This window comes from Electrophorus electricus, chromosome 23 (assembly GCF_041902795.1).
Source record: "Electrophorus electricus isolate QZ-2024a chromosome 23, ASM4190279v1, whole genome shotgun sequence".
NCBI lineage: Eukaryota > Metazoa > Chordata > Actinopteri > Gymnotiformes > Gymnotidae > Electrophorus > Electrophorus electricus.
In genome coordinates this window covers 8,982,887-8,996,112 of record NC_137519.1, presented here as the reverse complement: position 1 = coordinate 8,996,112, position 13,226 = coordinate 8,982,887, and the positions used below count along the sequence as shown (strand labels likewise).

General features: G+C 40.4%; 2 protein-coding genes across 6 annotated transcripts; one reads left to right on the top strand and one right to left on the bottom strand.

Annotated features, from left to right (window-relative positions):
• Positions 1 to 98: 98 nt before the first annotated feature.
• Positions 99 to 1,207, bottom strand: hypk (huntingtin interacting protein K). The gene is made up of 4 exons (XM_027013847.3): positions 1,019 to 1,207; positions 533 to 588; positions 393 to 444; positions 99 to 312 (listed from the first exon to the last, which is right to left on the bottom strand). The coding sequence occupies exons 1-4, from the start codon at positions 1,178 to 1,180 to the stop codon at positions 217 to 219; spliced, it is 366 nt and encodes a 121-aa protein (XP_026869648.1). The 5' UTR covers positions 1,181 to 1,207; the 3' UTR covers positions 99 to 216.
• serinc4 (serine incorporator 4) lies at positions 1,171 to 13,196 on the top strand. Of its 5 annotated transcripts, XM_081706108.1 has the most exons (13): positions 1,171 to 1,242; positions 1,496 to 1,779; positions 7,561 to 7,728; positions 7,991 to 8,169; positions 8,607 to 8,686; positions 9,246 to 9,339; positions 9,809 to 10,020; positions 10,211 to 10,306; positions 12,051 to 12,177; positions 12,263 to 12,335; positions 12,490 to 12,529; positions 12,608 to 12,761; positions 12,976 to 13,196. In XM_081706108.1, exons 2-13 carry the CDS (start codon positions 1,753 to 1,755, stop codon positions 13,184 to 13,186), a joined length of 1,461 nt encoding a protein of 486 aa, XP_081562234.1. In that variant the 5' UTR covers positions 1,171 to 1,242; positions 1,496 to 1,752; the 3' UTR covers positions 13,187 to 13,196. The 5 variants fall into 5 exon arrangements, with proteins under 5 accessions (XP_081562234.1, XP_081562236.1, XP_081562235.1 ...); XM_081706110.1 differs by lacking the exons at positions 1,171 to 1,242; positions 1,496 to 1,779 and adding an exon at positions 3,753 to 4,084 and having other exon boundaries at positions 8,022 to 8,169; XM_081706109.1 differs by lacking the exons at positions 1,171 to 1,242; positions 1,496 to 1,779 and adding an exon at positions 3,753 to 4,162 and having other exon boundaries at positions 8,022 to 8,169.
• The last annotated feature ends 30 nt before the right edge of the window (positions 13,197 to 13,226 follow it).

Sequence of the window (13,226 nt, the reverse complement as noted above, 5' to 3'; positions counted from 1 at the left end):
TTATCAAACTTAATTTATACAAAAAAAAGTCTATTAAAAAGTAAAGTTTCAGCGAGTCTTTACAAAAGTTGAGAGTGGAGATGACTGAAGTGCACTGGTGAATAGGCAATTTCCATTTTATTACAGATGATAAATCCATTAAAGTGTGGAATGGCATTACTGCAGAAAAAGGCAGTCCAAGATGTCCATGCTACTAGTCAAAGTTGTAATGATTGTTCAGTTGGTCAGTGCAATCAGTGCATCCACAACACTGCCCATGTGCTCTCTCAAACTTCTCTCTGCCACACCTCTTGGAATCTCCATCTCTCCCATCTGTTGAACAAACCAGTCCATCAAAACATGATCTTTTATTTTGTATACATTGTACAAGTATTAATACACTTTATACTTACAATGAGCTCAACATCCTCTTTTTTAATTGTAACTTTGGCCAATTCTTTTTCTCTGCAGAGATTAAAAATTCATAAAAATTAGGTAGTTACACCACGTTATTAACTGTCTCACATTCTATTAAACGAGATTGTCTTTTCACCTTTCCTGTTTTGCCTTCTGTTCTCTGGATCTCCTGTCGCCAATCACAGACATAGCCTTCAAATAAAGAGAAAAGCAAATCTTTGATCAGAAAACCTACGATGCTTAACAGCAACAAAGAGAGGGGTGGGGGAGTCGTTCTTGGATCATACGTGGATTAATAACTGAACGTCAGTCAGGACTTTTCCCCCCTTTTCCCAGCATCCATGATATCAAACGGATTAGCTATCAGGTTAGCTAGCGAGTTGGCTAACTTGCTATTCTAGCTGGCTATTAAACTTCAGCAATAAGGTCCAGTGCTAACACAGGTAATGTCCTAACTCGCATTCTGCCCATAGCAGACAAAATTAAGGAGTATAATCAAGAACAATTATGGAACACAAGACGATCCTGCTACAAACTCTTTCAACGCACATGGTTAGCTAGCTAATACGTCTAGCAATCTTTGTCAGCTAGCTAGGTTAGCCCATAAGGAGATTCAACTCACCGTTTCCAAGTCAGAACTTGATATTTCTTTCTCCTCTGCATAATCAGTAACCTTTTCTAAATCGGCAGCCCCACTGTCATGTTTACGTGGTTTTTCTGTTGGCTTCCCAGTGCAATTCTCTTCAGCTTCCAGGTCCAAATCCACGTCTCCCTCGGCGGCCATGTTTGCGTCGATACACACCCGGAACTAAAGGGAGCACTAAAAGAGACCGGGAAGGAATTACGGTAACACACTCCACTGACGTAACATAACACGCTCTAGAGGGTGAAAGCGTCTTACTTTCTTGTTAAACGTGGGCTACAATACCCTGCTGTAACCAAGCGTCTAATGAGTGACTCACATTTCATTAGCCATGGTTCTGGAAATGGAAATGTAAACCTTGTAATTTCATATATTTTGTATTTCATATAAACATATTTATATAGTCAATTGCAATTCCTGTCCCAATTTCAGTCCAACTCTTGGAACTATTTACAGGTCCCTCATAACGACAGTGTCCGTTTCCCCACCTTCAACTTAATCATCTTAACAAGCTACAAGACAACACCTGCTGTCCAGTCACAGAAGTGCTTAGTCTGGCGGTTGTGGTTGCAAATTCTGCGTGGCGCTCAAGAAATGATTCTGGACCTTGATACACCATCATCACCACCAACCTCTTTATCCTGCCGTATGACTGACCTGTAAAAAACCTGGGGACTTGGACCTTTTTCAAGAGCCTGATAACTGTGGGAGTGATGTGGTATCAGTGCTTCTGGCCCCAAGTAAGAAAGCTATCAAAGTATGCTTGCTTTGAAAGTGCAATATACTCTCACCATTTAGATATGTGCATTTGTTGTTTTTGTTTGCCATATTTCTGTACAGTAGGCTGTGTTCTCAACCCTTTTAGGTTACTCAACTGTCTTTCAGGTGCTCTGTGAACAGCATTAGTTAATGTTTTTTTTTAAAGCACCGGAATGATAATTTTGGGCTTGACACAAAGCTCCACAGAATTTAAAGAATATGGAAAAATGCTCATTACATGTAGTAATGTATTTGCTCTATTTTTGTTGTTGCTGGTTGTTGTTCTCTTAATTTGGAGCTTTTAAAGAGTAGAATAAAGTGCTAACACGATTTAAATGCACTGTTGCTGTAATCCAGCAAATGTCCACCTAAAATAACAGCAGTGTAATCTCTGCCTGAACCAGCTCATTCAGAAATGCCTCATTCCTGTAGATACATTTTACCTTCCTCTAAAGACCACCAAACTATAGATTAAATGCTTCTGGCAAGAGTGAGGCGATTTAAAATGCATGTTGGCAACAGCACTTTTGTCTGAACTGTTTGGATAGTGTTCCTGTCTTTTATAAAGCCCCAGCAAGAGAAAGAACCTCCAGCCGTCCCATCTTCAACTGTATAGGAAGGGCAGTGAAAGTCTGTTGAGTACAACCCCTTTATTTTAGCCCTAATTGGTTTAAAGAAGTTCATGGCTGTGTGATTTATCCGATTGAGGATTACAGACTATAAATGAATCAGGAATCTCCAAGCAACACATCTGAAGACAGCTGATGACTGTATTTTATAGTTCTATTCCAAATGCTGGGGACTTGTTCACTCTTTCTTTTTTTGGTGTCATAGACATGTTTGTCTTATATATTAAAACTTAAAACAGGAACCGTTTCTGAAACATAATGAATGCTGAATTCTTTGAAAGAAGGCTTTCCTGAGCCATCCTGCATCCAGCCAGTTGGGTGATATTATGTAGGGGGTGTAACCATACACTCACTTTCAGGTTTTATACAATTTCTTTATTTTTGTGTCAATATCTAGTTTAACTTTTGATATTTTGATATGAGTTAAAATTATTAACTGTGCATAGCTCAAATTATGCACAACATAGATTGGTTTGGCTCAGATTTTATTTCAAAAAAGAAGATTGCAATGTAGCATAATGAAAACCCATAAAAGAGATATTACTCTCAAATCAATACTTGGGACACATGGCTTGCTGGACTTGCCAATATAAATTCAGTGGTAGATTCTTGCAACTGAAAAATAGAAACTATAGAAACAGAAGGTTTGCTGTTATGTTCTATGCCATAATTACTCCTAATAGTTTTTTTAAATATAATTGACATAGATTTCAGCAAAGATGTGGCTTAATTCAGCATAAACCTACAGTAACAAGCAATTGTTTATTATAGAACAATGAAATCTACAAAATGTTTGTAATTCTCAATTAGAGCTGGCCATTGCAATATCCCTTAATGAGTGTAAGGGGTTTGGATAATTAAACGGCCTTGGTAAAGTGGACATTCTCATTTTTGTCTGTGGTGGAATGCAGGGAAATTGGTGATTGAATCTGCTCCTCTCTGTGTCCCCACTCAGAATTCCAAGTCTCTCTGTCTTTTTGTTTCTGGGTCAAGGTTTAATAACCAGATTATGAATGTGGCCTCTTGCTCATCTCACATAGGAGATGTGACCCCTAAGTGTCACTTAAATGACAAAAGGGGATATAAAGTTATTCTCAAGACCAGAATTGCAGTATTGTGAGTAATTACATTATTTGCCCTGAGCTGATTAAGCCCCTGGAGCAGTCCTTTGTTTTACCAGCAGGGTCCCTCTGCTGTGGTTCTAACTTGTGCAGTAGCTTGAGACTGGGGGGAGGGTGGGACAGATGGGCTAAAGCTCAGAGCCTCCCTCCTCCTCCCTGCACCCTGTTTGCCTAATCTCCCTGGGTGAAGAGAGGGTGCATCTAGCCTCGCTCACATGTTCTACTGGCACTGCTCACTGCTGCCAGCCAGTTCACAGAACATAGGAAGGTCATTCATGTTTTGTTTTTGTGTTTTTGTCACATATGCATAGAAAGATGAACATGTGTGAAGTAAGAGGTGGATGTTGCATGGACTGCAAATGAAACCCAGGGAATCTTTTAGATCCCCAACAGGACTAAATAAGCATTTGTAAGTCTGCTTACAACATCTTTTTTCAAACATCAGACTTTCCATCCTGGATTCTTATCAGAGAAGTTTTGGTAGATTGGGTAACACACAGGATCAGTGAAGACATTGGAATGAGGACGCTGACTCAGTAAGTGGCCACGTTGACTGCTAAGGTAGTCTACCACAGTGGAGTTTACAGTCATTCCTCAACATGATGGCCTACCAGGTGAGAGAGACCTGCTGGAAGACATTTGAATGACTAGACCTATTGCCTACATAACTTAAAGAGCTGTACACTGCCACTGTGCCAAAGTTTCACCATTGTGTTTTTAATATATTGCAATACATATTGGTAAGGTATATTTTCCATTATGCTGTCCAACATTTAAGGTAGCTTTTTTCTTGTTTTATATTGGTTGATGGCCAAGCTATTTGTCATATTCCCTTTTGAATATTTGAATTGCATTTGGGATGACATTTAAACCTATATGTATACCTCCAATATCAGAGAAATCTGAAAAACTGTCAAAGAAAATTTCAGAATCCACAATGTAAATAACAGTTCAGACAACATATCTGTTTAAAGCATTACTAGTTGTCTACGTGTTCAAACATGTTATGTACTTTTACATACCAATGTAATTAATAATGATGACCCTCTCATAATGTAATGTTGTTTGATGGAGCTTCTCACTTTGTGAACTCTTTATAGAGGTTCCATTTAGCTCTTTGAGCCTATTGACCTTGAATGGTTGAATTTTGGCTGCTTCACCTCAGCACTATTCCAAACATCCAGTTGAGATAGTAACTGAGGTAGAAGACTGAATGCTGACAGCAGATCAAATAATCTTTGGCCACACTACATGTCAGCAAAGGTCAGTTTGAAGTGTAAATTTGGTCAGATGGACATATTACCATTTATATTAAATATATTAAATTTGGTCAGATGGACTTATTACCATTTATCTATGTGGCTGAACCAGAGGGGTGCTGTGCAAGGCATTATCTGCTAATTAACAGGCTGAATCTCACTGGATCACTTGAGTCCTACAAGGACTACCTGTTATCTCTGTCAGTGGTAGATAATGTATGTTTATAGATGAAAAATATGCACTGGACTGATACAAGAAATGACATACATGACATGACAATACAATCATACAAATTATGGAGTGCTGATACAAGAAAATGTAAAATATTTTTCTAATATTACCTTTCTACAAGTTCATATGCTTCTACAGGTTCATCTAGCTAACAAGTAGTTTTAAGTAATGGATATTGTCAAGTAAACGTAGTAAACTCTAAGGGCTTTTAAAATAAGATCTTCATGTGCAAAGATCATTAAAAGGACAAATCAGTTTGTATTTTTTTAAGTCAATGTGTTATTTATCATCTTACATTACCATTTCACATATATCTCCCTCCTACTACAAATTCATTGCTTGCACAGTTGATGAAGGACCTCTGTCTGAAACTTACTGTTTCTCTGGAAACTCTGTGTACTTGGATACAATTTTGAATATCTCTTACTACAGCACACTGTCCACGTGGCATTTGTTTATTTTTGTGTCCGCGTGTCGCCACCTATTTCTTTTGCGTGCTCTGTTCTCTCACGTCGGGAAGCCCCCTTGTTAGCATTCCACACCTGTGTTTCGTTCCTCTGTTCATTCTCTTGTGTATAAATGCTCCCTTGTTAGGTGCTTCTGTCGTTGGTTTTTGTAAATGGTACTTTTGTGTTGTGTTAGTCTGTCGCTGTTTAGACTGCTTAATATTCTTGGTTGCTTGTTTCTATGTTTAGCGTCTTTTACTTTAGTTTTCATTAAAATGTTTTTGTTTACTTAAAACATTTACTTGCATCCTGCCCGACGCAACTGCAGCCTTGGTTTAGCCTAATTTCTGTGTTGTTCAGATAGCACTGCTACTATTATTCTAATGTATTTATATTGTTTGTATGAAAATCTGCTGAAATCAGTCAGCGGGCTTAAGGAAATCTAATATTGTGGAAATTGTAGAATCAAGTTAGTTGAAGTTACCAGTTTAGGTTTAAATGTCGACCCGATTTGTGTATCAGTTTATTTAATACTACCTAAAAGGTGGGCGAGCTTAATGCACTCAACCAGCGGGGTGGAGTGTATCAGTGAATGACATTACTTCTGATGAAGGCTTTTAATATTATACAACATTGATTTTATAGTTTTAAACTTGTTCCAAATGTTATTTACAAATTCAAGGAAAATATTTTTTGTCCATTACAACTTAAAAGGTCAATGTGCTTGAAAATGTGACTGCATACAAATATTGTGGTTTAGTATTAAATGGTTCATTAAGCCTTATTTTGCAATTGGTAAAGAAATGTGACATTGGAGTTTATTTTAGGAATAAGATTTGTTTATCTTTTGAAGCGAAAAACCTTTGTACTGCCTAAGTATATTAGACACTGTTTATCTTGGTGCTTTAAGATTTATTACTAATTGTTGGCTGATCATGCACCGCTATGTTCTTCATGAAACAGCAGATTTATCCTCATTGACTGTGTAGGCAAATTCATTGTTATGTTTTAACTTATAAATCTATACTTCTTATCGATGTCATTTTATATATCAGAAAGGAACTGGGAATTATGATCTGTGGTCTCAAAGTATCCTTGGGATTCACACTGTGCATACTGAATTAGGAAAGCAAGCATTTAGTTATTAGTTATTTAGTGATTGGAATTTGTTAAAATTTAAAGAACTTGTATCAAGGAATTGTTTTAAATATACTCTTCAAACAGTAGATGTGGGTAAAATGGTTTTTCAGTGATTTGAATGATTCTGTGTGAGCTGTTTTTTGATTTTTTTACATTTTTAAAAAAATCTATAATACATTAATTCTCTTTTTTGGAACAGTTTGTATTGCTGCCTGTTTTGACAAGGGCACTCCTTTAAAAAAATTTAATCTGAGTGAGATTCTTCATGGTTAAATAAAGATGTTAATAATATCAATAATTAATTCAGTAATGGACTGGTGGAGTGCAAACATTCACTAATCCGACACAATGAAGGACTGTAAATGGAACAGCTGTAGCTTTAGCCCAATCCAAATCTATGTACGACAGCTCTCTGCATGGCCCCTTTCCAGTCTTCCAGGTCATTATAAAAATCCAGTGCTTTGACCTATCTGGATTAATCCCCCAAATGGGCTACCCCACCCTGAGTGAAAAACTCTTATACCCAAATACAAACAAATGTCCAAACTTAGGAAATGGACTATGGATCTTACAGCATTTATGAATTACAGTAAAACTTGATTTTTAGATTTCTATTACAAGATTTAATATTATTATAAATATTGTCTCTCCTTTGCCATGCCTGACTTTTGACCTGCCAGTCTGGTACTGAATCCCTCATTCTTTCCCCATGCCACATGGTGGAGTCAAGCACATCACTACCACACCAATGCACCTGTTTGCACCATATGCCTGTCCAGCTGGCTGGTCCTCTGTAATGTAATACGTGGTCCACTGTAACTAGCCAAGGACAGAACAGGGCACAGCCGGAAGTCGAACCTTCTCTACTAACTCTTAAAGAATATGTAAAAAAAAAAAATAAAATTTAAGTATTTATTTTTCTCTCTGTCTCACAGATATGTTGTTGCTGTGGTCCAACCCCTTGCACACTGTGCTGCTCCTTCTGTCCACCTGTCAAATCATCCTCCAGTACACGTGGCATATACACTCTGTTCCACATCCTGGCCTGCACCGTCTCCTGCCTCATGCTGTCACAGACTGTCTCCGAGGTCGTGCAGGAGAAAGTAAGTGTCCCACCCCCATGGGCCTGTTTGTACATGTCGTAGTCCCCCCACCCCCCGCATCACTGCTCATTGATGTTGACACTGGCAGGAGTTGGTAGTTTGTGCTTGTATTAAGTCAAATTCAGTAATTATGTGGTTAATCCTTTAGCCAGAGCACGTGCAATGGGGATAAGCCAGGAACTGCTCTTGAAGCCCATTCACTTGTTTCATATGGTTTTCCCTCACACACACACACACACACGAGTTGGTCTATATGTCTCAGGTGCCTTTCTTTAACATGGTGTGTGATGAAGCCCATGGCGGTGGTAACTGCGAGATGCTGGTTGGGTACTCTGCCGTCTATAGGGTCTGTTTGGGCACGGCCTGCTTTTACCTGATGATGGCTCTCCTCCTCATCAACGTCAAGTCCAGCCAGGATTTGCGAGCTATCATTCACAATGGGTCAGTAACATCAGCAATGTCTCATCATTCACATCTGCTCACAGCAGAAGCCTGTACTCCAGAGCCCATTCCTACCAAATGCACATCCACCTGCTAAAAACAGTGCTGTGTTTGGCCTGAGCCTTTCTGATATGTTTATCATCACATGTTACTGCAACTGAAGAATAGAGTTCCAGGGATTAGGCTCTTAGGAAGTGCATCAGGGCTACACTCTAGGATCAGCTCTAAAGCACTTAAAAGAGCACAGGGGTCAGAAAAGCCTGAGCAGGGTATGCCAGGGTGAGATATACACCCTCACAGCTCAGCCAGAACTCTAAATAGATGTTTTATAAGCTCTATCCATCTGTATGGTATTTAAAAATGTACACATATACTTCTAACTGTGTAGGTAGTAAATACACAATATACTCTAACACCTGCTTCTATGCATTTATCAGGTTCTGGTTCTGGAAATTCATCACTTTAGTTGGGATGGTTGGTGCTGCCTTTTATATCCCTACTGATTCTTTCCTGCATGGTGAGTTAGTGTGTTGGTAAAAAAAAAAAAAAGTCAGATCTCATCCACCATGTGGGTGGAGTCTATATTATGTATGTGTAAATGTGAAAATCCTGCGGAAAGGTAATTTATTCAATTTGTATTTTTTCAGAATCTAAATTGGTTTAAAATATTTGATTGAAATAGTAATTAACTTTAGTGTTGATTAGTGTAATTAATAAAAGCGTTGTAAGTTGAGTGCTTTTGTACACACATGGACTACACCAGTCACAATCTATATAAACAGACTTCTCTGTAAATTCAGCCAGGTGGCGCTGCAAGCATGCTGATGCATGTTACAGGCAAAATTGCACAGTGAGGATTTTTGTCAGCGCCTGATGAGTCAAGATGTGGTTGTGTATCTGTTGTGTGGAGGCAGTAAATCTTGTTCATGTAGAGGCTCTGTGCTCCAGGGTGCATTGCAGGATTTGGTCCTGTTCATTTGTCATAGAAAGTGATGGATCATTTGTTTGTTTTTTTTTGTTTTGATCCTTGCTTTTTTTTTGGTTGCTGCCCTTGCCCTCCTCCTCTCTCGCTGTAGTCTGGCACTACGTTGGAGTCGTAGGAGGTTTTGCCTTCATACTCATTCAGCTGATCCTCATCACTGCTTTTGCTCACACTTGGAATAAGAACTGGTGAGTAAGTGTGCGAAAAGATGAGAGCTTGAGTGAGGGAATGAGAGAGCAGTGACAGAATGAGTGATTGAATGAGGAAGTGAACGAAGGAGGCCCACAGGTTCATACAGGCAGCATGTCGGCTTTAAGTCGTCACATTCTCTATTCACATAGAGAAAGAGAGATTCACTCGCGCGCGCACACACACACACACACACACACACACACACACACACGCACATGCACACACGCACATGCACACACGCACTTCTTCTTTGGCTCACTGTTTCATACATTGCTTTCTTCCATATGTTTATGCTGTCTATCTTAGGAGGCATAGTACCACTGAAGTCATCACCGCAGTACTCACATGAAAGCAATGTAGCTCCAGTCCAAGAAAAACACCCAGTGGTTCCAGCAGCCCTCTTACTGTGTTAACACTCTGGGGAGAAGCAACAACACCGCTTTCCTATCTCGCCCTCTCACGCAGGTTAACTGGAGCAGCTGAGGATAAGAAGTGGTACGCAGCGGTCATGTGCGCCACGCTCTTCTTCTATGCTGTCACCACCACAACATTCACCTTCATGTACAAGTACTACACGCATCCGGCCGCATGCCGTCTCAACAAAGCACTGTTATGGACCAACCTGGGCCTGTGTGCCATCATGTCCTTCATTGCCATGACGCCCTGCGTCCAGGAAAGTCAGTCCCAGCAGAGTTGTCCTCACTCTCTAGCCAACTTGAAGCCACAATGAAATTGGCGACCTAAAAATAAAACAAATTTAAAAATTATAAAGAAAAAAACTGCCAATGTGTAGAATTTATGTGCTTATTTTGTGGATGAGGTGTTTTTCTGAGATAGTAACCCTTGGTTTGGTTTCTCTGTGATCAGAGCAGCCCCGCTCAGGTCTGCTACAGGCCTCTATCATCAGCTGCTACATCATGTACCTGACCTTCTCTGCCTTGTCCAGCCGCCCACCTGAGAAAGGTACAGCACCACCTGGCACTGACGGAGAAGATGAAACCACAACAAAACAGTGCGGTGTGACCTGCTGTCAGCGAGGCATCGGAATACACTGAAATTCCATCTGAAATGCTTCCTGATCCCCTGAACACTCTCAGCCTTGGCATGGACTCACATATCATTTTCTTAATGCACCAAATGACATTCCAGTAGCACACTAATGCATGCTGGCGGTGTTGTTACATTCTGTTAGACAGCATGTCAGAGAAGAGCCTCATTCAGTCTGGCTCTATGCAGCTAGGTTCTGCTGAATTGTCCATAACAGGTAAAATGGGGGCCTGCCAATAGGACACATTGAAGCCAAATATCAGCAGTCTGGGTTCTTAAGTTTAATCAAAAACTTCTCTGATGAATTCTAGGGCTCTGCACAGTTATTTTCTTTGGTCTAACACATTTGATTTAACTCATTATCTAAACATCAAGCCGTTATCTAGGAGTGTTAGACAGGGGCAGTGAAATCACACAAATATAGAGAATGGGGAATTCTCCAGGGATTAATTGGTGAATTTTCCTTTTTTTTCTGACTATCTCCAGTAGTGTGCACAAAGGGGTCCCTAAGTGTCATGAATTTTTCACACATTGATGGTGACTCTGAGTTCTTCCCTATGAATGAAGTGAAGCACATCTTAAAGGAACAATAGAGGTAACCAGAGCCTGTGAAACTCAAAAAAGAATCATATTATTCTTTATCTGAGGCTGGCTTTAGGCAGAAATACTATTTGCAATTTATTGGATCTATTGTTAAATATGCAGAAAATGTGTAAAAGTGAATGTAGTCAGTCTGAGACAGATAAATGGTGGAACATTTCAGAATGACATGGCATGATGATTAAAATGTGAGGTAGGGATTAGAAAAGGCAGAAACTTCTGTAGAATTTCGATCCAATGTGGATCTAAATGGTCCAGTTTTGTTTCAGTGTGCATCCAAAAGATAACTTGGTGCTGCCATCTTTGACAGTAAAGATTACTGGATTGCCTCCAGTAGTCTAGTGTTGATATAAACTTAACTTTGGCATGCTTCAGAAAAATTCAGATGCAGTCCTCTATAAAAAAAATATATATATTTTTAATGCTTACACACAATTGGTATGCTATGTTATTAGATTTTTTTATTGTCTTTTGGTCCATTTCTCCTTTGGCCTGTTCAGTTTCATCTCCACTGTTAACTGTGTCTGCTGTGTATGTTCATCTGAGAGTACTGCTGTACCCATGGCATGCACACACTCTAACATGGATTTAGAGGAAACTTCACACACAGAGTACCAGGAGAGGGTCCCTTGTCTTTAACCAGGTCTGTACTGTGTCTTTGGCCAGGGCTTATTAAGAATTCTTGCCTCTCTTGTGTAAGCGCTTTGCTCAGATCCCCTGTAATTAGCCTGTGTTTTCATACAGCTTGAGTTGGCTTTTAATGCGACACTGCAGGAATTTGTCCTGGAATCCATGGGCTGATTTACAAAGCCGGAGGGATAGAAAAGGCAGGGTGTGTGTGTGTGTGTGTGTGTGTGTGTGCGCGCATGTGTTTGTGGACATGGATTCAGCCATGGTCTGGAAAAATAAAACTGCAAACACTCGCTCAGAGTTCAGCGTCAAAAATTCTAAACAGGGAGAAAACCATGATGGTTACAATGTAAATTACTACGTGATTCAAATTCACAGTAGACACCTTTTCTCTTGCTCCTTCTTTTTTGGTGTGTGTTCTTTGTTTTAGCGGAGTACGAGGGGGTCAACAGGACGATGTGTCACCCTAACGTTGGTAGGGATGAGATTCAGAACAAAGGGAATGCCATAGCCATTATAGGAACCGCCCTCATGTACTGCTGCGTGCTGTTCGCATGGTGAGCGTGGTCATGTCTGACCCCACAAATCATTTTAAACTTCTTATGCATGTGCAATTTGTTAACAGTTAATATTCCCTTACAGCAACGAGGCGTCCTACCTGGCTGAGGTCTTTGGACCTTTTTGGATGATCAAAGTTTATCGATATGAGTTCCAGGTGATGTTACTGATATTGCACCATTTTTTTAGCGCCGGAAAGGCAACAATACTCTAATAACCACTTCTGGGCCATTTTTAGAGCCATATTCTAAGCAAATATTAGTTTCTCACAAAGTTAGTTTCTCACAGTCTAAGTCTGTTCGAATTCACAGAAAGCCACTTGTTGTTTCTGCTGTCCGGAAGAAGAGAAGGGTAAGTTCAGTTCTGCGGATTCAAGTCCTCTACCACTAATAACAGCAGCACACCAATATTTGGCTTTCCCTCGCTTAGTGGTGGAAGAGGTCATAATGCACGAAAAGAACAAAGGCTGTCAGCAGGTGATCCACGACGAGACTCGCCGTGTGGTCTACAGCTACTTCTTTTTCCATTTTGTCTTCTTCCTTGCTTCCCTCTACGTCATGATGACCCTCACTAATTGGTTCAGGTCAGTTGTTAAAGAGCTCAGAAGCGCTGATCCGTGTTAAAGAGGGAAGGGTAGCGAGAATGTATTCACTTTGCAGCCTGATTACGCCGATGGCAGAAGCCAGTGGATCCCTAACTGAAAATACATGTACTACATGCGCGGAGCCCAGCTGAGGTCTTGTTCCTGCGTGACACAGCATCTTGTGTGTTTACGTTTACCGTTCGTCCCTCTGCAGCTATGAGACGGCAGTGTTGGAGACCACCTTCACTCATGGCAGCTACTCCACGTTCTATGTAAAGCTAGCCTCCTGCTGGGCCTGTGTGGCGCTCTACCTCTGGCTCCTGCTATCCCCGCTGTGCCACTGTCGCTCAGACCACACGCGGCCGCGTCGCTCCCGGATCAAGAGACGGACGGCTACCCACCGTCTTGTCCGAGTGAGTGTATGAGTCAGCCCCCAGAGCTGTGGAGGTGGGGGGTTGTTTGCCA